This window comes from Nipponia nippon, unplaced genomic scaffold (genome assembly GCF_047370975.1).
Source record: "Nipponia nippon isolate SJK-2023a ecotype South Korea unplaced genomic scaffold, ASM4737097v1 scaffold_1, whole genome shotgun sequence".
Taxonomy (NCBI): Eukaryota; Metazoa; Chordata; class Aves; order Pelecaniformes; family Threskiornithidae; genus Nipponia; species Nipponia nippon.
In genome coordinates this window covers 56,100,018-56,124,680 of record NW_028262290.1, presented here as the reverse complement: position 1 = coordinate 56,124,680, position 24,663 = coordinate 56,100,018, and the positions used below count along the sequence as shown (strand labels likewise).

The window sequence follows — 24,663 nt, the reverse complement described above, 5'->3', positions numbered from 1 at the left end:
GCAGACTGTATAGAAAGAAAAGAAGGAACAACAGTGCAAAAATGTTCCATCAGCCATGGTGCTAGTCATGGACTTTAAGAGATCATTAAGCATAAATGGGAATTAATGATTACTGACAGTGATTATTTGCATGCAATAGCATCACAGCTCTGCATGGCACTTCAGAGGGATGTTAATGGGAAAAAAAGCAGAAAGAAAAAACCCAGATCCCTCCCTACAGAGTCTGCAGTCTAATTTAGACAAATGTAGAACGTGGAGATAAAGAAACAAAACTTAAAGGAAAGAAACGAACTTAAATTCATTATGCAATGTAAATGATGAGATGAGAAAGAAGAGCTGATCAAAAATTCCCAAATACGATATTTCTTTTGGGGTAAGAAGACACAAAGATAGATAGAGACCAACGCCATCTCCTCTACCACCACCACCGGCTCAAGGGAACTGCCAGGCAGAAGATGGGTAAGCGGTTTCGGGGTTGCAAGTCTGACAACAGGGCAGTACGACCAGCACCCAAGCATCTGGCTGAGTGCCAGCACTCCTACCTTGCGCTGGAGAACCACTTTTCTTTGTGTTTTGCCTGGTGCCTGGTATTTTCCAAGAAGCTCCATTTTGCAATTCTGCTGAATAAAAACTTTTTTTCTTCAATACTGCTGGAGGCGGGTAAGCACTACTATGAATTCCGCTTTTACACGACTTCAAGACAATCAATTTCACAGGTATTATTTACTCGGTGTGCCCTGCGGTGGGTGCAGTGTTCCAGCTAATTTTCATGATGAGCTCCCAGTAAGTAAAAACATTGGTCTTGCCATATGCTATACATATCTGTAAGCATGCGGATGCACAGAATCTAAGTTTGTGGTTGCTTTTCACAAAACATGTAATGGGTATTTGAACTTATTTTAGGTATTTAGGGCGGCTGTCCCTGAAGAGCAGTGTTTTGAACTTCCTGGGCTCTGTCTGTACTAACCCCTTTGGGCTATGCCACAGGACCCAGCCGCTGTTTGACCAGGTTGGGCACTTGCTGTGGTGCGCTCTGGTCTCAACCAGCACATACCTCTGAAGGGATGCCCGGGTTTGGAGACAGCTCTGGGTAGCACCGTAGAGTTGGGAGATAGCTAGGACATGCACCTATAGTCCAGGACATGTCAATATATAAGTTTGTTTCTCAGTCTTTCCTACCCTAAAGAACTGCTGAAGAAAACTGAATGGCCACCTTGCACAGTGCTGTTGCAATGGTTTTCATTTTCAAGCCCAAATCCTTTGCTTGCATGAATTACAATGTGTGTGTGCAGTGTAAAGGGTTTTTTTCCCCCCTGGGTGGTTTCTGGGATCACCTCCTCACACTGTGAGTGGAGCAGAGTTGATAATTTTGTGAAGTCCTTTGTAAGGCTTTCCAAGGCAAACTACAGCTGTCGTTAATGCCTGGATTTGGGTAGAGGAAGCAAGCACAAGGAATCCATTCCCTCTGCACCTCTCTGTATTTCCAGGAATGAGGAAAGGAAGGACAGTGCCGCCCACAAACCCCGGTGGACACAACCCTGCCTTCATGTAGCTTCATCTGTAATCTGCATATGTGCAGGCATATATATATATATATATTTCATCCATGTATTTTACAGACTTGCAGAAAAACAAACTCTCTGACCTGACTGATGACTTAAATAATTCTCTGTAGCAGGCGCTGCAGGCAGAAAGCCCAGTGCCCCATTTTAAGGTCTGATTAAGCCGTGCTTGTATGGGCTTGGCGGGGACGCTCGGTCTGCTGTGTCCCAGGAAAGCAGGCTGCAGCCCCCAGCCACCACGAGCCCCCAGTCTGCCCACCCTACCCACTCAGCTGCCTGCCCTACCCACTCAAGTCCAACATGTTGTAATGAATTATTACAGTTATTATTACAAATCAATGGATTTTAAGACTCCATGGACTCAGAGAAGACCTCCAGGGTCTCGGCTGCATACACTCAGCCTGTTGAGAGGGCAGCAGGGGAGGTGCAACCTTTCTCTAATGAAGGCACGATGTCGCTCTTGGCTGCTTTCGCAGTGAGGTGAAACACTATCCCCATCTCTCTGGCTATAAACAGTAACCGTACGGGTGCTGGGAAAAGCTTTAAGTCCTAGCGTTAGCACAAAAAGCAGAGGAAATCAGGCAGGCTGCTTCCCTGAGAAGGATTGGCCTATGGGATTTCAATAAAACCGGTGTCCAAAGGGAGACTGAGTGGGTAGTTTAGGCTCTGTGTTGTATCTCAGCCCGGGGAAGCACAAGTTCACACGCTGTCCCCCCGGACACCAGAGAGAGATCAAACCCAGGGCTGCGACATGAGAGCTTGCAAAGTGTCGTTGCAGTGTGTCAACCGCATTCCCTGCCAAGTTGCTCATTAGCACAAAATCTTTGGCACCATGTATAAATTTAGTTACTCCCTAAGCTGCGATCCAATTACTTTGTGAGGCAAGGTGATTTTCTCTTCTTGTAGAAAACCTGCAGCTTGAATCTATGGATACAAGCACAACGAGCCTGAGAAGCTGCACAGTTTAGAGACCAAACTTGTGTCCTAAATTGCTTCTACATTATCTCCAGGAGGTCTCAGTAGATTAAGGCCTAATTGCACTCTAGTTAATGTGCCTGATGGCCCTGTCAACACCCATAAAAAGAAATTTGGAGTTTTATCATGTGCTTTTGCTCAAATTTGCATGCTCTTGAAAACCATACCTGGGTAAACGCCTTTTTTTCTTTGTGCATTTCTCTGCTGCCTCTTCTCTTCAGGGAACTCTGCAATAGAAGCAATGCTGAGTTACTGATAAGCTAAACACAAAGCCTGCAAGTTTGGCAGGGCTCAGCACCATAAAAGTAATTGAGGAGAACGCAAGTATATTCTCCTGAGCAGCTAGGGATTTAATTTTTCATATTAATCACTAAAAACCCAAGATGACCAGGGCCTTGTCAGTGAATTTTTCAATGCACAAAATTTCCCACCAAAAAAAAAAGGGAATAAAATTAGTTAAAAGTTCACAGAGGGAAAAAACCCACCCTCTTTTCTTCTTTGGACCACCACAATTTTTGGCAAAACTTTCTTTTTGCATGGGGTAATGATTTATGTTTGATTAATCCACGGCAGAAGTCCAAGAATGTTACTCACAGTGGATGTGAAACACATTGTGGAAATCTCAGAGGAAAGCAACCCCCCCCAAAAAAGGGAAGGGCATGCACGTTTAAGTTATATGGTGCAACACTATTAGTTAATCCATGCTAGCAAATGTACTGAGGAGCCCAGATAAAGACCAGATATTCTCCAGGTATTTCTGAATTTACTTTATAAATCACATTTGATTGGGTTTGCAAATCTTTATATCCCTTTATAAGCAGTTTTTTCAAGACACGGAAATGATGTCACCACCACCGCTTGGTTTTCAGAAGCCTCCTAGCACCCAAATGGAAAAAGACAGTTTTCCTGAGAAGCGGGAGGTGGAACACCGTCAGGACGTTACCAGTGTTTGCACTGACTTGTGCCTCAGGACCAAGTTCAAACCAGTGTGAGTTGGGTCTATTTAGAAAAGGCATAAATTTGACTTTTGTAGGTTGAAGTATCAGAGGGGAACGATAGATAGTAGGCAAAAAACCCGAGAAGTTAGAAACTACAGAGTCATTTGAATTCAAAGCAGGACGTATTTGTCTGTGCCCAGAGCCTGAAGGCCGATACTCCCCAGCAATCATCCTGACATTGTGGCCTCTTTTATTTATTATTTCTGTTTAGATTTGCTCTGCAGGGGACAATTTCCAGCTGGGGCGAAGCCCCGGCCTGTGCGATGGAGCAGTGTGCCTAGACCAGCACCAGCTCCCGCGTCCAACGGGCTAAATCCTGGTCTCTGTAACCCAGACTAACCCAGCGCTGCAAACCATGAGCCCAGCAAAGAGGAAGGGAAAGGAGGGAGAAGCATCCTGTTAATTAGCTAAGTCCAGTCTCGTGCCCGGCAATCAGCTGGCAGAAAACGCGATGTCAGCTCGGGGACAGGCGCACACACCCCATCCTAACCAAAAGCTTTCCGTGGCTTTGTGGTTTCTGACTGTTAAGCTATCCAGCTACTGCAAATTATAATTATTGCACGCTAAGACAAATCTCTCCTTCTGCTCTTTGTTATACACAGTTAAGTAGTTAAAACCCATTCATACGCAGCACCATATGCCCAAGACATACTACAGTTTATTTTTTGCTAATCTGCTCTCTACTTTAATCCAGTGATTTCCTATAACTAATGAAGCTGAGTAAGACAAATGGAGGGTTTTTTTGGATACTGAAACAGTTTAATGAAAAAAGACTTTAAACACTAAAAACATCATACGAAAACCTGTTACACAAGCTTAGCCAGGATAAACAGTTACTGTTTTCTCTTTTTTTTTTTAAATGTGGTGTTATTCTGGAAACAGATATGGAACTGAAAGCAGTCACCAGTCAGCAGCCTCGTGCCCCAGCATGCAAGATGGGTCACTATGGTTGAAGAGATACGGGGCATAGCCCTGCCCCTCACACTCACTGCTCTTCCGTGTGACTTCAAGCAAGAGTAGCTTGAGCAAGAGGAAGTTCTCTGGTTACTGCATTTAATTCATAAATTCTTAGAGTCATGGATGAATCTACCAATTTCTGTAGAGGCCTCAATGCATGACTGTAGCAAACAGCTACCAAGCATGCTAGAAATGCAAAACGTGTCAAATCTTAAAAACCTCTTGGTCTTACCTTTAAGCAAAAGGTTATACTTAGACACATCCAACTTGAGAAGCTAGGGGATATAAACACATGGGCTACACTGTGCAAGAGAAAGTAATAAAGCCTTTGCTCTGTTGTACAGGATAATACTTGGAAAGTAAGAGGAAGGGAATTAAAATTTAGGTAGGAGACATGGATGACACACTGAGAAACAGGCAGGTAGCGATCTGGCTTTGGAAGCTGTAAGCTCCACTCCTCACTGAAAAAACGGATTTCACAGATCCAGACGAACAAGTTTGTAAGGTATTGCCCTAGATGGGGCCTCGCTTTAAGCACTTTCACACTGTCCTGTTTGGATTTGTGTAAGAACAAGCTTCTGATCACTGCTTGGCTGGGAGAGTGCTTGGTATTTCCATAACACTGAGACTCAACCTTAGGTTGAGTCTGTCCTAGGTGTAAGAAAAAGAATGGGATATTTACCTCTGGGGGCTGCCAGTGGATTACAGGGAGAAACCTCCCTCCCACGTGTCAGTGGAGGACGAGAAACACAGGCATGGCAACAAGGGACTGCCTGGCCAAAATCCCCTAAGCCCTAGAGGAGAGCAAGGAAAGACCTCCATTTCACCACTGTGGGACCAGGCTGCACATGTGTACAAAACACCAACCAATATAGCTGATATTGCAGTAGGACTAAGGGCAGAGAGTGCCGCTGCAAAAAGAAGTAGGTGGAAGGCGCTACAAGCTTAAATGTTTTAAAGTGTAAAATGGTGCAATAAAGGAGCATTTCTCTTTGATGTACAGGAGATCGGTATCAGAAGCTGGTATGAATTAATGCTAGAAGGAACATTTCTATACTACTTTTTATACTCAAGAGACCAACCAGGGTTGGCCATCTACCAAGAAGTCTTTCAATGGTGGTTAAACAAGATTTTATTAGTCCTTTGGTTAATATAGTCTCTTAGGAAAGAGGTTACTCGCTGGACATTTTCTATCTTCACAGCTTCACTGCAGTTTGCCACCATACCTCTCGGCTACCAAGGAGAGCTAATATATGGGGGTAATAAATTGCGCAGTGTTTTAAAAGTTAAACTTCCAAAAAAATTATTGGATGTAGCGACTACAGTATTAACAGCAGGAAGAGACACAATTATTTTCACTTTCCCTAGGAGCCTAGCATGGACAGGAAGAGACAATTTGTGTCTTTTGGTGAATTCCATTTTTAACGGGTCTGAGAAGAGTCCTGCAAACTGAGCAGTGAGAGTGAGACTACCCACGTGGGGAACAGCAAGCAGCAGTCAATGCACTGGAATTAAAGGCTGAGCAAGACATGCAAATAAAATTTGAGTTAAGAGCAATCATACATGTAAACACATGGTATGTCCCAAGTTTTCATACTGAGGCAAGTGCTGAGTAGGATGAGAACAGATCTGCAAACAGGAGGCAGTAGAGAAGGACTTGGAAAATAAAAAGGGAGAACCAAGAGTCCCTAAGAGCTGCCAGCCTGTTACTTTATTCACTGCTATTAAGAGGAGCAAGTCATTTTGGGTGCAGTCTGGCATCTGCAGGCAAGCGTGGGCTTGCTATCATATGCGCATCAAACTGAACCTGCAAAATCAAGTAGTCAGCCACTGAAGTGATAACGTCTGCAACCTAAAAACAGAGAGGCTGGCTTGGAAAGTCCGGCCCCAAAGGCAATTTCTATCACTGTGATGTGTGAAGAATTATGCAGGAGCATCACTGGGGCTTATGAGCTGTATAAATAATGTTTCGTGCACAATGATGGCTTCCTTCCGATTGCTTTGAAATGGATAATCACAATTTTCATTTGCATTCATTAGAAAATACTGCCTGTGAAAGATCTGACAATACTTTTTTAAAAAAATATGCACGAGTGACCAAATCCACTTGCACTAAATACAGCACTAGGTGAAGCAGACTGCTTTCCGATTACCGGTATCTAGAAGTCTAACAGTTTCAGAGTTGCACATTGGCATTTCATAATAACAGCTAACTTCTTGCTAGCTGTTGAGACCCCTCATGTTCAAGAATGAACAAAACATCCAGGGAGACATAATCTCTGCCCCACAGTACGTGACTCATTGGGAGATCTTGCCAACGGACCAACCCTTCATAGCGATTACTCTCCAAGAAACACCAGTGACTTAAATGAAGGTAATTCTGCTTGGCATGAATGTGCATCAGAAGAAAACCAGATCCACTTGTAACATGGTCAGAAGGTAGATTTATCCCCAGGTGATGTAAACCAGCATTCGTTAACTGCATCGCTAATCATGGCTCAGGAACGCCTCACTGCAAGCATTTTCCAGGCACTGTGCAGGACCGCATGGGAAGATTATAGCAGAGGATGAAAAAAGCAGGGGATCTCCGTGCTCCTTCTCCGGCAAGCCCCCTCCACACAAATCCAGCTCCACTGGTCACTGCAGGCAGTTTCCCTCTCAACTTTTTGCAGCTTTGGCTTTGCCAGACCCTGACACTGAGGGGGTACGTGATTCCCCTTCATCTCACTGCTTCCGAGCTACCCCCACTTGCCCAGTCTGGTAGATAAAAAAAATCCCCTTTGTGCAGAGCTCTGTCACTCTCAAACCACTAATGAATAAACTCTTCTAACAAATGCCGCACTGAAAGAACATGACCAGGACCTGTTTCTTTAGGAGGGGCAGCTTTCAGCTATCACACTGCAGCTTTCTGAAATCTCCTTCCTGGTACTGTTACCTGCCCATTTGGTGAAAAGGAAGCATTTCCCATTTCTGTAGCAACATCCCTTTTTTTAATGGTAGGACAGGGTGGCTTTCCATTCTTTCTTAAGGCCTGAAGTGTCTCTAAATTCCAAGTATCCAATTGAAGTTTTGCTTTGCTGCTGTTCCATGCTTCTGTATTACAACAGCTGCACAGTGAAAGTACAGGGGCAGCTTTTTGCATGTGGACTCTCGTACGTATCTATGGGATGGTTAATGCAACTGGAAAATACAATGAAATTCTAATTGCTTTTCAATTGCTGTAGGCCCTTGAAAAAGATATCTCACCAAGCCCTGATAAAGCTGGATTTGACGCAAGTGATCTATATCTGCATTCATTCCCATGTGTGTTTCATTTACTAGAAACCTCTAAATACTGCGATATTCATCATTCACATGACCTAGCAAAGCAAGCCATGTCTGAAATATCATAAGCATTACAGTTCAGGATAAAAGCCATCCCTTGAGTAAAAAAGCAGCAAAGCACAATAGCTTTCAGCACCGGCTTAAATTTTCCTAACGCTGCATTACTCTATTGTGCTAAGCTTATGAATAGGGGCTTTGGAGGAGCCTCTTTCTTTCTCCTCTTACTGCTAACACATGTTGTGTCTCAGCTTCCCAGTGCCCTTCGCGTGTAGACTGATACTGCCGTGATATTAGCTGGCTCGGTGTTCACAAATAATTTGGTGTGACAGGTCTGGGAGCGTGCTGCGGGGAGGGAAGCAGCAGGGTTGCACCCGCTGCCTGAAGTCCTGGAAGGTGAGATGGCAGCTCTCAGGAGGATGGAAGACAGCTGGGCCAGCTCTGCCTTCAGCTCACAACACACCATTTCACTTAATATTTGGTCAGTGGAGGCTGACAAGAGGACCTGAAACCAATATAATCATGTTTACTAATATGATAATTAGTTAATAATCATTATAGTAATAACTGGTAAACAATTATAGCCCAGTGATGTAAGAATTGTTATTAATATAATAAACGAAATCCTGCAACAGACAGCCGAGGTCTAACTGGTGTATCACTGTCTTATGCAGTGCTTCTGCCCAAACACTTTTCTTAATAACTTCGTAAATTCATTAAAATGTATTTTAAAAGTCCCTGTCTGTCCTATTTTGTTAAGACATAAAATATCCAAATTACATCACATGTGTCACAATATATAAAGAAAATTATAACACAGCGAGAACAGACTTTCTTCTTTTTTTTTTTTTTTTGGTCCTATTTCAGGTGAAGAAAACCAGAAGGAAGCCAGGCAGATCACTGCAGACAGCGCTGCTTCTCCCCCTCCTGCTACACCAGTGCTGCGATGCTGATGTGCCGGGAGCACACACGTCCCTCCAACCCTTGTCACCCCTCTGTTTGTGCAGGGCAAGTTCCCCACACTGTGCCCGTCCCTTAACCCCCACATCGCAGGGACACTCGCTGACCCTCCGCCGTGCCACTACCTCACTCCCAGCCCCTGCGCCAGAGGAGGAAACCACAGCCCCACGTCCCTCGCAGGAGCGGCAGCAGCACCGACCGGCAGCAGGGGGTTGCTGCCAGGCCTCTACTTCTCCATCTTTCATCATATTACACCCGTAATGCCCATGGTAATGGTAAAGCTGGGACTGCCCGCCCTCCCCTCCCTGCTGGCGCAGGAGGCAGGAGCTGCACCCCAAATTCCCCTACACCAACTGAGCCAGTCACCGAGCACCAGCCCACTCCTGGTCCCCCTCCTGGTCTGTGAGCCACATCAGCTTGCACCCTTTTTGAAAAGAGCTCGTTCAAGAGCAGGGCCTAATCCAAGCGGTATGTGCTGCTCTGACACTGCCTGAGCCCTGTAATTACCTCGTTAGTGTTGTATCGTAGCAGACAGCCCATGAAAAATGCGCCAGGCACTATATACACACAGAAACAGACCTGTCCTGAAATGGCTTGCCAGCAGGAATAGTACTTGTCCTCGGCCACAAAACCCTACGTAATGATACGCGCCTGGTGCCTGTAGCCCAGGATACGCTTCAGGCATGCCAAGAGAGAAATGGTGTCCGGCCCTGTGGCCAAAGGTGCCAGCCGGGACTCTCTTCTCTGCCTCTCTGGACAAAAAAGGGGTGGCAAAACTCCCGGAGAAGACGAAACAACTTGTATGACTTTTTTAAGCCTTTTTTTGCTCTTGTGACCACTCTTACTGCATCAGTCTGGGCAAACTAGACAACTGCTAGAGAAAGCAAACACTTGGAAACAGCCCCTGACATACCTGTTTGCCCATCCGCTACCTAGGCCACGCTGCTCGGCATTGCCGCATCACCCAACACTGAACGCGGACTGCCTGAAAACGGAGGTGAACTGCCCTCCCCTCCTCTTCTCCCTGAAAAAAGTGCTTTAAACCCCAGATCTTTTCTGAGGGACCGCAGCTGTCATGTCACAGGCCTTTCATCTGGGGGCTGCTGACGGGGCTGGCTTTACGAAAATGGACCATAGGCCAGGTAGTGCTCAGAGTGGGGATTAGGAGTTTATGTTGCCGAAGGGAGACAATATGAGAGCATTTACTGCTGATCAAGGCACATGCACCCTGGCATTTCCTGTAGCACAGGAGATCTATTATCGACAGAAGTGGTTTTGGTTTTTTTTTTTTCACAAGAAGACAAAGAAGGCAGTATATGCAGAGGGATAGATACCTGCTCTCCAATTGCAGAGATAGAGCCTGCTCATTCTCTGCCACCAAGAGCATTTAGAAAGCAATGCTACATAGCTGGTGGTCCCAGTATCAGGACACCCTTCAGCGCACTGGAGAAGCAAACTGGAGAGTTTGACAGTGATGTGGCGAAGCAGAGAGCCGTGATTTGGACAGCGCTGCTAAAGGAGAGGAGGGGAGCTGGGTGAAGCCCCAAGCTCCCACTAGGTCAGGAGGCTACTGCAGCAACTTACAGCACTGGGAGAGGGAGAAAACACATGGCTCTGAAACCTCTGTAGTGTTCAAGGCATAGGTGTAAAGCGCAAATCTCATAGAAGCTAAAAAAAATTATATATATATATATATATTTTGGAAGTCTTTTTGCAGAGAAAGATATTCAGAGCTGCACAACATCTGCGCTTTCCACGCTAATAGATCAACAGCTACAGAATTGTTTTTCACATCGGGAATGGAAAGAAAAATTTTCCTTGAGCAGACAAGTACAAATACAAGCATATTCAATCTCCCCTGGATTAGAGCAACTTGCTGTTTCCATAAAGCATTAAATGAAATTCTAAAGAAGCAGAGAGATTAAAGGCCACCTGCGATGATCCCCAGCAAACACGTCCCAGATAGTCTTTGTAATCCTCAGTTGCACATCTATTATTTCACAATTTTAAGGACACTGCACTCTGACAAAGGGGTTTATGAAAATAGAGCAAAAGGATGGCAAACTCACACTTCTGTAGCTGGTGACATTTTTGAACCTCATATAGCTGCTACCTGTGACACACTTTCCCATACATCATTCAATGCACACAACCGTTTACCAACAGGTAATGGGTCACCCCCAAGACATCCATATTCAGCAAGCCATAGGAGTCACAGTTCAAACACAAATAAAGTTAGTCCTGCTACAACGAACAAGGCCATCAATTATAGGAATGAAATTCAAGCCAGAGCATAGCACTTGTAATTAAGAAACGGTGGAGCCTGGGCCAGGGCAGGCACAGGTGACGAGAAGGGGATGCAGCTCTTGCGAATACACCAGCCCGCTGGTGAGCTGTAGCACACGATGCTCCGTGAGCAGCAGTGTGATGTCCACCCACTCTCCCAACACAATCTGTGGGGCAATAGTAACCCTCATGGGAGAAATGCGCCAGGCTACCTACAAGCCCAATTGTGGCTGGAAATGGCCAAGAGGGAAAGAAATTGTTAGGAGAGAGTAGAATTGCAAAAGCCACATTTCCTTAGTAAAACCAGCCTATAAAGATGTGTCAGCAGCAACCCTGTAAATACCAAATGAAAAACTCTACGTGATGGATATAGCTCCGCAAAGATGCGCTTGGAAAGGAGTATGACAAGCCCAAGTGGGAACACAGTGCTTTAAACACTAAAATTCAAAATGGACAGAAAAATTATAAAGGCAGCCATGGACATTAACAGCAAATTATTCTGGTGTGAAGCACATTTCTGAGAATACCTTGATCTGGGTGGGTATTTGGGTTATCCTTAGCCATTTTGTCTGCTTGTGGGGCTGGGCTGTGATTGCCTGGGAACCCGTTCCCATTGCTTGTGGGGAGCTGGGGTGACTCTGTAGGTGTGCAGGGGCTGCGCTCTCCTGTGCTACTGCTGCTTTGAAGCCTAAAGGAGCTGCCTCAAATCCTTGCTGGGTTTTGTGGTCTCTGCCTCTGGATACAGAGAGATGCTCCAACCCTGAAGACCAAAGCACAAAATGAAAGGCATATTGTGCATTACTGGGTCTTATATGGGAAAGAGAGACCTGGGAGAGGGTCTTCATGCTCTTAGACCTCTGAGAGCAGCTCCTAGGGAGATGGGTGAAAGCATGGGGTGAGATAACGCTTCTTGGTCTGCTCTATAGCTCCTGGGAAGGACAGATGGCTTTTTCATCCCTCACCACAGGAGCTGACCACCCCGAGCTTCCCCGCTACAGTGGCTCAGTGCTTCGGGGTGCTGATTTCTCAGGAGCTGACAGTGCTCAGCACCTGCCCAAAGGAGGAATTTGTGGCTTCAACTTTGTTGGTATTCACCCCTCTCTATACATGTCCTATTTGGGGACTAACTGCTGCACTTTGCTTGGATACAGATTTGCTTATGAAACACAATGTTTTATTTGTTTTTCCAAAACAGAATAGAAGAGAGAAAGAGGATGACCCATTTATATTCCCTTAAAACAGCAAAAGGATGAGTTTCACCAATCCAGACCACTCCAATAGCAATAACCCAAGGCAAAAATCTTTATTCAAGCAATGTATTAATTTTAGGATACAAGACTAAGGTACTTGGATCATCACCTCCTACATTAAGTTATATGAATTAAACATTACAAAAATGGATTAGGACATCTTTGCTTGGACACACGCTCTTTTTTGCTCACTGTATATTATCCCTGCATTTTTGTTCAGTCTAATTCACAACTTCCAACTCCTCTTGACAGTTTAGACTATGCTTAAGTACTCCTGATAGGGAAGGATCTCTCATATCTAAGAACTTATCCTGCTGTCCTCCTCTCTGCCTCTCTTGCTAATACCTAACCAAGCACAAGAATCAGAGAACCATGAATCATTTAGGTTGGCAAAGACCTTTAAGATCATTGAGTCCAACCGTTAACCTAGCACTGCCAACTCCACCACTAAACCATGTCCCTAAGCACCACATCTACACATCTTTTAAATACCTCCAGGGATGGGGACTCAACCACTTCCCTGGGCAGCCTCTTCCAATGCCTGACTACCTTTTCAGTGAAGAATTTTTTCCCTAATATCCAATCTAAACCTCTCCTGGTGCAACTTGAGGCCATTTCCTCTTGTCCTATTGCTTGGTACTTGGGAAAGGAGACCGACCCTCACCTCGCTACAACCTCCTTTCAGGTAGTTGTAGGTAGTTGTAGAAGCCTAAAATGGCAATACAGATCACATTTAGAAAAAAAACTACAATCATTATGCTCAATAACACCCCTTGCTTCCATTCCCCTGCGTGGTATGAGCTGCAGGCACACAGCTAGGGCTGGTTTTCAGGAGCTTCTGCATAAGAAACCCTGTACCCTAAAGCCACCGCAGCCATGACCAGGCTTGAGCTGAGGCAAGCAGGAAGGGGCTGTGTCTGCACTGCATTGGGCTGCTTGGGAAACTTCTCTTCTACCATTTCCTGATCTTTTGAGTGACTGACCTTGTAACCCTAGACACGTTGTACATAGTATTTTTATTATGATAGTTATTATGATAACAAATGAAGACTGACAGCGTGTGGGTTTGACGGCTTTCTCTCAAAGGCTATAAAATGATGCCCTTTTTCTCTGTACTTTTACACACTTGCTGTAAAACATATATCTAGAGAATATATACAGTTCATCAATGAAGTGGAAAAATCCCACTCTGACTATCTATCTGGCTTGCGCTGCTGCACAGATTCAATCTCAAATACAGAATGAAATACGAAAAAGGTGAGCAGCACCGTTGACTTGACAAGTCTCTGAAAGCTGATGCCAGTCGGTGTGTCCTCGGTTGTCACCAAGAACTAAAACACATAAATTACAGGGAAGATCTTACTGATCCCATTTGCACAGATTGTTGATGTTGCTGCCTAGTAAAAGAGGTGTCTGAAGATGATTTGAGAATCAGCTTCTGAAAAATCATTTTTAGACAGTAACTCCGAAGTCTTTCTAATCTCTGGGTACTTCTCATGCTGAAGTACATCAGAGCAGGAACATCCTCATATGTTTTGTATTTGATTTGCCTATTCCAAAGAACCTCTTCATATGTGGAAAGCTTTGCAAAGCACTCGGGAAGAGCAAAGCAGCAATAGCATGCTCCTGCTGGGGACTGCAGGCTGGGAAAATATTCTGGGGAAGTACCTTTTTATTATACTTCTTGACCAAAAAGAAAAGGAGGTAATTTTTTTACTATAAATCAGCGTATGAAGTACAGGGATTTAACCATATACAAATGGCTAAATACCACATACCACTGTGGAATATAATTCTGTGCCAAAATCACACCAATCTCCACTTTTTAATGATTTTTTCAAAAAATCTCCTCACATTTTCATTAACTTCAGTGAGGCCTGGACGAGGGCCTCAGGCATTGTAAGGCTTTCTTTGTCTTCTCTGAAATGCAAGTTCGTAGGAGACTGGACAGCATACAGGGATTGCTGCAGAGAGGTGTTTAATGGTCACTAGTCCACAACTACTGTTCTGCTGTGACTAAAAGTAAGGCAGCGGGGATGCCTGATCGAAGGACATGATCAGGTCACATCCTGAAGCCATACTGAGTCTGACAGGCGAGAATACAAATCTAGGATCATTTTGCGAAGCCTGAAGAAACAGCCAGTGCAGATTTGTTAGGGGACTTGGTAAAGCCTTGCCTCTTCTCTCTGACTAGCAAAGCAAAACAAAAAGGGGAAAGGAAAAGGAAAAAACCTCAAACTATCTAGCTAAATATTCTTTCTCTACCACTGGTCAGGACAAGAGTTCCCAAAAGGCTGTTACTCTCCTGGCAATAACAAAATGGAAATGTCTGAGCCACACTGGTGGATGAGCTTTTGACCTGAAACATGGCAACTAACAGCAGAATAGGCTTTATTCCAGCCTGGGTGCAGAAGATTAATGACTATGAATAATATGTATGCATTAGAGTGAATAATGACAGCCCAGTGGAAGGGCTGCCAGAGACCCGCAATTTTTTTAGATCATTATTTCTCAGATGACAGAAACTATTACAATGAGGAAATTCATGCACTTTTCATTTTTCTAATTAAAACACGAAAACTGTTTCTCTCTACCACTTAATTCATTGCTCGCTCTTTCTTTCTGCCTCCTCAGACACCTGGAAAAAGCAGCTCCTCACAGGTAAACTGTGTCTTAACTGATGTCCCACCCTATCTCAAAGGGTGCTGCGGTGTCAATCCTTAAAGTAAGGGCATGAATAGCTGCCTTAAGGATTCCCACAGCAAAATAACTGCGTAATTCGAATTTCCAGTGGTCCTAAAGCAGGCATGCTGTGGTTGCCACCCGGGTGCACGCTCTGCCCACTGACGGATAAAGAAGGGGAATCAAACTGCTTATGGGATGGATCTTCCAATGCTGCTGCTGATTAGCAATGAAAAATTCATGTGATCACAGGTTTTATGGAGGATCTTGACAAAATATGCATTTCTACTCTGCTCTTAGAAATCTCAGTGTGCTTTTTTGTTTGTTTGTTTGAGAAGCCTGAAGTCCCCAGACCCTTTTGGCAGCTATTTTCTAAGATCCTGGCAGTCTTGACACCTAAAACATTGGGAGGTAGTGAATAAAACCACAGGCAATTAGCAGCCGGTCTCAACCAAGACATCACTTCCAACCCTTGCTTTTCCTTTTCTTGCTGCTTTACCTTGCCAGGCTCCCAGGAGCCCTGAAGGGAGCTCTGAAGCAGGCTCTGGATAAACAGAAACAGAGAAACACTCACTTTTTCTCTCAAGAAATCTCTAAAGCGTGGCAAAGCCCCAGTCTCCCTCTCCAGACACTGTTTCCCCCTCACCTTTTGCAGTGTTTTGCCTCTAAATGCAAAGCAGGAGATGCAGTGCCCTTGTCCTTACAACTGAAGGAGCCTTTACACACATGTATATTGAAGGGGTTTTTTAAGAGAGAGCCTTGTGGTGTGCATTTGGCACAAGTTACTACACACAGTGCATGACGGGGAGGTCGGACCCCACATGCTGGGATGGGCGAGCAAGGAGTGAAAGCCCACAGAGATGCACAGCACCTCTTTGAAAAAGACCAAAAAAAAAAAAAAAGGGAAAAAGAAAAAAAAAGGAGAAAAAAAATCGAGCAAAAGTTTGCAGCGTACACAAGTACCCTGAAACATATTGACTGTTCAACACTTGCATATCTGCAAATTCACTAAAGGGACATGAAGTTATAAAAACTCTAAAATAAAAAAGGAGCTCGGTGAAACTTAGAAACCTTCACCCCATGTGCTTACGTGCTCTCTCACACAGATGTGCACATACACACAAGCACGCACCTTTGCATACTATTTCTCCATCAGCCAGCACCGTCGCAGCCAGGCACACCAGCGCTATCCCTCTCCCATGTACACACGTGTCCCCATGCTACTTGGCTCACCGGTGTCAATGCCAGAAAAGGTCTTCCTGGCCACCCCAAATGCCCTGAATGACACCCACTTTCCTAATCTGGCTTTGTTATTTTCTCTTTATTTTGCACATAACTGAAATATGAATTTCCAATGTGTTTTCATTTACATGGGAAAACTGGAGAAAGCTGTTTGTGTCCCAGAAGGAGACAAAGAAATTTGAAGCAAAAGTAGATCTAGAGTTAAGCAAAATAAAACTCTAATTGAGATAATTATTTTTAATGACTTGGACTCGAAACTCATTTGGATGAATCCTCTTCAGACTTTGCCTATTCATTTCGCTAACTGTCAACATAAAAATGGCAGGTTTTAGCCAAATAGTCTACCCTTATAACAAAAACTAAAGTGAAAGCTTCTTGCAACCTTAAATTCTAAGAGGCGTAAATTATCAATTTTATTAGAAGGCATATACTTATCTGAAATCTTCTCCCACGTTCAGATAATAAAACTACTCACACTTTGGGAACAGCAAATCATTGATTCTGACTGGTGCTTAAAGAGATACTTCTTTTTTTTAACCTCGCTTTCTGCCACAGGGCTCCTGTACAGCATTATGTATGCTCTGTATCACTTGTTGCTATGATTCCAGCAGTGACTTGCAGATACTGCAAGATGAAATAAATGGCTCTACGTTCCTTCCAAATGATTCAGCAGGGATTCTCTTTAAAAATAAGATTTTTTGAACACCATTCAGCTCTACTGAGACATAAAATAAAACATTCTCTACTCCCAAATAAGACAAAAATAATAATAAAAAAGTAAAAGACCCCCAACCCACAACCAAAATTCAATAACCATTTTTATTTCTACAGAGCAAAGTGGCTCTATAATATTCGCAGCTATTTAGGCTCCAAAGTTGCGCTGCACGTACTGATGTGAGTGGTTCATTATTAGTCATGCAAGGCATCCCACTGACCTCACTTCAGTACGAACTGCAGAATCACAGCCCTATTATGGGCAGGCCCAATATTTATGCACACTTGCCAGATTTCACACGGCTCCTCTGAATGACATGCTCTCCTCTGGCCCTGCTTTTCTTCTCTTTAGGCGCTTCTTTCTTTCTTCTGCCCTCTAACTTCTATGTGGCTTTTCATAATAAATGTGAACTTAACCAGCAAGCCTCTCTGCAAACTCACATGTAGGATTGTACAGTTCTCACAAGGAATGCTAGACATATTCATTAAGACCGGGGGCTGAAATATTCAGTCACACAATAAACTTGCAATGAACGGATGCTCGCTGGCCAACGCTAAAGAGCTGAGCCCAGGGTAAGAGCTGAGGACATGGAAGAGACTTTTAAAACTTTGCAATTACTGTCTGCAAATAGTCTGCTGAAAATACTCCAGGCTACCAGCTGATTGTCCTTCTACTAGTGTTTTAAAAAGCAGCTTTGACAATATTTCCTCTGAACCAACTGCTCTTCCTCCCAAAATTTTCTGGAAATAGTATTCTCCATAGAAGCCAGGGGATTCTCATTTTCCTAAGAATAATAATGCTTTAATACCAAAAGCGTTGGAGATTGAAGCAATGCCAGGTGTCCCTGCCTGCTGCGTGGAGGGAGCGATGTCCCCACCGCTGCCATTGCATTAACACATTCCCAGTGCAGAACGGCACTTCTGGATATATTTTACAGAAAGAAACTATGTGGGGTCTAATGCGGGAATAATCTGCAGAAGCAGTATTTTCCTTTCGGCTGGATTTTAACAATGAATGCAAATGCATATAGGCTTTTATAGTCTGAATGTTTCTATTCAAATCTTTTGATTCAAAAGCCTTTTTTTCTCAACCACTGATCATGAAAACAGAACGTAAAAACCAACCAGTCCTTTTCTGAATCAATATTCTGGGTACAATGGTGCAATAATGTCACCTAAGGGGTTACAGTTTTTAACATCATCGCTAGCTCTTACATTTTTACTTGGCTATTTCAGTCTTTTTAAAATGAAAACACAATAACCTCAATGTAGAAAATCCTGCAGTTTTGAAGTGTTTCTTCGGATACTAGCTTGGTGGTATGCTGTCAGATGGCTGCTCCCAGATTAGAGATAGGCTGGTATTTTCAGCTCTTCTGGCAATTTTTAAATTTTGCTATTTTGTTTCCTTATGATCCTACTGTTGCTTCCCTATCTGTCAGTGTGTCACCACAAAGAGATTAGCTGAAATTTCAGACTCTCTTTGTCCTCTCCCACATGATGCATTAGCTGCACATTGCAGTACCCCAAACAAAAAGGGTAACTGGCAACAAAGTGGCCCTGCGCCCACACTGCTGATGCAAATTTCTCCAAACCATCAGTTTTAAACCTCATTATTCTTGGATGTTTGTGCATACGTGCCTGGATCTTTGCACGTAGTTGTAAAAAGTTACTAAATGAAGAAAAGAAATATTGATTTTTCTCTTCTTCCCTACAATTGGATATTTATGATGCAAACAACCCCTAAAATATGTAGACTTTCTTGCAGAGCTTTGAAGAGGCTGCACAGTCAGCAGAGTCTGAAAGTTCAGCTGCAAAGGTCAGGCAGACACATAGAAAAAGGAAGAAAAATGTCCTGAGACTACCCCCACTTCAGAGCAGAACAAGCAGATTATTCTGCAAGAGAGGTCATGATTTCGATTTCTCTACAGCTCTATTTCTACCCCACACAGACAACTGAAGCAGCAGATGCAAGCAAGGATGTGGTAAAAAAGAATGCTGAGTTCTAGCTTCACACCAATTTTTGTATCACCTAATTTCTGGACTTCAGTTTGCTCATGTATGTACCTCACAGGATTGTTGCAAGGATTAAATCTCTGCAAGGACTAAATCTCTGCAAGGATTGATCTTTAAATCTGGGTTTTGAAAATATCTCAATACTACATGTAGAATAACAGCTATAGTTAAGGTCACTTGATTACTCTCCAGGCAATAGAAATTAAAAGATCAGCTGATAGCTATTGTCCAATTATCTTACATTGCATTTAGAAAAACTCTCTCTATTATCCTGGGATAAAATCTGTGCATAATTTGGCATAACTTAAAAAGCAGACAGGTATTGCAAATAGATACACCTCAGATGGTTTCACAGTTACACAAATAGCAGTCATAATTTATTCTTTGATTCCCTTTGATGTTCCCCCACACTGAAAACACATAGGTCATTTCACATTATGGCAGCTATCCTGGAAACGAGCCAAATTCAGCATCGGTGTTAATAGGTGCAACCTGGCATAAGCCAGCCACGATACAGCTGCTGCCAACAGAGATGAAGGTGGTTCAAAGCTCTGTCAAACCATGAATGTGCCAATTTTACACCTTTATGGCCAGTGTGCGCAGTTCTGCTCCCCTATGTAATTCTATACTGCTGTCTTCTTAAACATGAAGCATTAAATCAAAAAGAAGAGAAAAAGTAAAAACTGCAGCATAGATAAGTTCCCCACAAAACACAATGGCCAGGTTTAGAGCTCTGGCCAGGTTTAGAGCTCTGAGGAGCTACTTCTCAGCTGCGGTCCTGCAGTCAGAGCTGTTCAGATCTCCCTGTTGTAAGCTCTGACAAAAGACAAGGACCTTCAAAAGAGAAATGTGTTGAGTTCAGTAGAAGAGGCTGCTGCTGGTATGAAGACTGATGCAGGGAAACAGGCATGCCATCGGGGGGACAGGAGCATGTTACCCCCAGGAACCCTGTGCATCCCTGGTGACCTCCACTTCTGGACATGAGACCATAACGGCTGTTTTGGGTGGAGGAATTTTTTTCAAGTCGCTTCTATTAGTTGCTGCCAGTGGCTTCACAAGAGCTTGCAGGGCCTGAATCCCAGTGGAACAGGCTGCAAGGGTAAGGACACCCCCACCAAAATAGTCCTTCCCTTCATCTGCAAATGGATACGCAGGGAAGGTCTAGCTCTGGAAAGAAAAGGTCTGTGGTCTGGAAACCTACATTAGGGAAGATCCCAAGAAGAGATTAGTTGTAAGGTCAACCTAGTGATAAAAGCAACAGCAACCAGAGACTTGTGGAAGTAGCAAGAGTGGCATGACAGCAGTGAGAGCTATCTGGCAGTAAGAGACAATAAACACTTAAATCAGATTTATACTTGGAAGTAACACTCTGACCAAAAATTAATGAGGCTACTCTAAAGTCTGCCCCAGCTGCTGATGATTTAGTCCATAACTAAACCTGCTCTTCCATGTCCAACCAGTTTTTCCAAGCCACTTCTGAAAAAGCAAGAGAGCATGTTATTCAATCACATCATTTGGTAGGGAAATGCTCAGTCCCTGCTCTCTGCAAACGCCTGTAACATCTCCACATCACAAGAATAGCAAAACGCTCTTCCCTCTTATCTGTGGACCAAAGTCTGACATCAGTACCACGCTAGCCTGGGCCCTTGAAGCTCTCACTGGATTCCCAGGGGTTTTCCGCCCAAGAGGTGATTGATTAATCCCCACCCATCTAACAGAAGGACACCAGCGTACTCCGTGCCCCCCTGAATACTGTGCAATCACAGGATTCAATTTAAAGTTCCTAAAGACCAGCAATTGGCTCCTCAGACACTGATCTACCAAACAGTAGGGAGCTCAGCTACAGAATAAAGGAAAAGCAGGAGAGGGCATTTCAGGAGTCTATCGCTAATGAGCAAACCATCTGTCTGTCGTCTTTGTGAAAATTGGCTATTTATTCTGACATTTCCTTTTCCCCAAACAGTTTTTCTGCTGATGACCTTATTATTTTAAAGTAATGTAATCTAATTTTAATGCTAGTACTTGTCAGATTTTTTTTAAAAAGCAATAAAGATAACTGTAGCTTTCTTAGCGAATGGAAAAATAAAAATGTACCATGCCCATGAGATAGAAAAGGTGCAAGCTATCCAAGCTGTGAAGTCCCACCACAAACAAGCTTAGCTGGTGATAATTACACTCATTATTAAGAAAGAAAACCATGGCCACAGCTGTGAAATGAGTGACCAATACTGAATTCTTCATATGGGATCATTCTTCCATCACAAATGAAAAAAGACACTGAATACAAATTAGAAAAAACAAAGGAAAGTCTCACTGTCAGCAAAAGCTTATCATAAACACATAAACTGGGATGGACTCTCCCTGGTCTGCCTTACCCAATTTACATCTCTCAAAGGAATGGGTCCATTTCAGGACAGCAGACTGTCCTTGAATGCCTGTAAATGCGAACACCATTTTAGCAGAAACATAAGAAGAGGGTACAGAGACTAATCAAGTTGTTCATCCATCTTCCAGTATTACGTGTCTGCTGCAGACACCACCAGCTGCTTCAGAGAAATGGGGAAGAAGCCTGACGGTAAGTTAACAGGGATAGTCTGCCCAGCCAAGAAGTTTCCTCCTTATTCTTACCAGCTATAGACTAGTTTCAGACCTCAAAAATGAAGTTTTGTGGTCCTTTCAGGACTTTCCTTCAGAATTTTTTTTGCCTATTTTCAAACAGTGCCATTACAATCCTAAATCTGAGCAGCTAGGCAATGCCTATGCACTTCTAGCAAATGAGAATATTCTAAAATGTAAAAAAAACAGAGGATACCGAATTGAAAGACTACAAATGAAGTCTGAGTACACGTGAGTGGTTATTTTTGGATCCACGCTCCCTTTGATCTGTTGTCTCACATCAGCAAGCATGGGCCAACTCAGACCTCAGAAGTGAAGTCAAGGAAGGCTGTTTCTTTGGATGGGAAGGTAGAACTTGATAGTATTTCTCCAACCACCTTCTGATATTTTAATCTCAGCTGAGCCTGTATTTCTTTGTGCATGGTTTTATGCCAGGTAGTAAATGAAGAACACTGCATTTGGACTCGGATTTGGACTCACATTTGGACTTTGGTGAGGCAAGCATTTACTCCAAATGAACACTTTGCTAAGGAGCTTTGTCAGCAGCGGCATTTTCTGATGCTTAAACTGACGTTCAGTTTGCCAGACTTATGGAGTGAAAGGAGAGATTCATGGAGAAAGGACTGACACATCCTGCTGCCATGAAGGTCTCACAAGAACATACAGCTCATAACTACATGTGGCCCCTCTTTCTTCAGCCTGATGCCTTCCCCATCAGCCTTTGAGATGTCTGTGACATGCAACAAAAAGAGGCGTGATGAGCCTTGATCTAGTACTAACCTAACCTCTTTGGCATGCAAACAAGCTGTCAGGGATCAACAGCAGCACTAAATAGCATCAAAATGTACAAATCAAGGTGGTACAAGAGCTACATCTCCTTTAATAACCTATGTTTAATGAACACAGTCCCACATACCAGAAAGCTGGATCAGACCCTTGTATTAAGAGGAAGAAGCTGGTCAGCCCTGGTTTGTATAGTGTGCTAAACAGTGTGCTAAAGCACTGCATAAAGTCAACAGTAACCAAAATTTTTCTTTGATTAAGCAACAGAAGACACCCAAACAGGAACTGCTAAGAGCAACCAAACTGGCACAAACTTCTCTTCTGAAGGTGAATAAAGCTTAAGTGACTCTTGCTTATCTGGTGGTTTATCTAAAGCACCTTGAGTATGTCCACTTGTCTCTAAAGGCACTGTGGACAACTGCTCCCAGCAAAGCTGCTTCACTAAAAGGGGACCTCAAAAAACGTTGTTAGCATTCCTCTGTTCCTCATTACTCCAACCGAATACTAAGTCTGAACAGATCTGGAAAAATGTACTTCTTACACAGACATTTTTTCCTCATTATTGTCTGTCTAAGTACTGAAAACGCAGCTGAAGGCGTGACCAGCTGCAATACTGGAAGCTACAAATATGTTACTTATGCAGTAGCGATGCTGGAATAACCAGAGCATGGTGCTACATTTTTTCCAAAAGGAGGAGTTTCAAGAGCGAACTGATAGAGCAGATTTTCCTGTTCCTCTAAGAAAAGTGAGTACTCGGGGGCATGTGTTCATCAAACGACAGGACGTATGTTTCTGGTTTTACAATCTAGCGAAGAGAATAAAGGCCTAAAACCTCCACAATAACCCAGAGGATGTCTCAGCAGCTCTATTCTAAGTTGTTCCTTCTGGGAACACTAAACAGTGTGACAGTTTAATTTTTTTTTCATTAAATGATGAGCCCGAGCAGTATTGATGGCAATGTGACCTGGGAGGGAGAAGGACTCAGGACACGCTAGTTACCCACTGGCATCCACCACCAGATTTCTGATTTTATTTGGTCTGAGAGTGACTGACCCAGGAATACCAAGGCTATTGTTATAAAAAAGCTACCCCTCAAAAAATGGAAAAAATTAAAGAACAAAAAATGAGGGTGTAAGGTTATCTGACTAAAGGCTTTATCACAATAAGCATAAAGACCTGGAGAGGATCAGAGGAATGACGATAGGTGGAGGGAGCCAAGTAACCTAATCAGTGAAATCAGAGCACGAGAGTGCTCCATCAATGGAGAAGATAGATTAAGCTGTTGTCCCTGGAGTGAAACCCACGAAGAGCTGAGGAGAAGAAACTTTCTTCCTGGACTGTCATGCAAAATATGGGGGTTACTGCCTACAGGGACATAGGGCTTATTGTGGGATGCAGGGGGGAGCAAATTTGGGGATGGTGTAAAACTTATCCAGTTGGCAGTTCATCACTTTAAGAAGATGAAATACCATATATTGCAGATCCACCTGCTTAAAGTGGGCGTCCTGGTTTCAGCTGGGATAGAGTTAGTTTTCTTTCTTCTTAGTAGCTGGTAGAGTGCTGTGTTTTGGATTTAGGATGAGAATAATGTTGATAACACGCTGATGTTTTGGTTCTTGCTGAGCAGAGTTTACACTAGTCAAGGACTTTTCGGCTTCTTGTGCTCTGCCAGGTGCATAAGAAGCTGGGAGGGAGCATAGCTAGGACAGCTGACCCAGACTGGCCACAGGGCTATTCCATACCGTATGACATCATGCTCAGTATATAAGCTGGGGGAAGAAGGAGGAAGGAGGGGACATTGAGCGTGATGGCGCCCTGTTTTCCTGAGGATGGCTGAACACCTGCCTGCCGATGGGAAGTAGTGAATGAATTCCTTGCTTTGCTTTGCTTGTGCGCACGGCTTTTGCTTTACCTATTAAACCGTCTTTATCTCAACCCATGAGTTTTCTCACTTTTACTCTTCCGATTCTCTCCCCCATCCCATCGGGGTGGGGAGTGAGCAAGCGGCTGTGTGGTGCTTAGTTGCTGGCTGGGGTTAAATCACGACAGTGGGCAGAAAAACAAGTTTAAGGAGAGAGATGGTGCCACTAGACAACCCTTACCTTTATTTTCTTTTTCTACTTGGCATTGCTTATGTATCTCCATGGATGTGCCCACGAAGTCATAAAGTGCACTATGGCTGTATGTTCTACATGCCCTACATCTGCATATTTTATTTATAGGGCTGAATAAGACAGCATAGATACTTTTACTTATCCATTACAGTCTTTAATAGCTGTGTTCAATTTCACTTAAGCACCTAAT

At 43.6% G+C, this 24,663-nt stretch overlaps 1 protein-coding gene across 10 annotated transcripts in view; it reads right to left on the bottom strand.

The window, feature by feature from the left end:
- MTCL1 (microtubule crosslinking factor 1) overlaps nt 1-24,663 on the bottom strand; it is a 112,010-nt gene that overhangs the window by 50,522 nt on the left and 36,825 nt on the right. For 6 of the 10 annotated variants that reach the window (XM_087756443.1, XM_087756460.1, XM_087756468.1 and 3 more), the window contains exons 4-5: nt 2,705-2,764; nt 543-617 (exon numbers count right to left, since the gene is read on the bottom strand). In XM_087756443.1, the coding sequence (XP_087612569.1) occupies nt 543-617; nt 2,705-2,764 (135 nt within the window). The remainder of the gene's footprint in view (nt 1-542; nt 618-2,704; nt 2,765-24,663) is intronic. The other 4 variants (XM_087756452.1, XM_087756489.1, XM_087756517.1 and 1 more) reach the window with 1 other exon arrangement.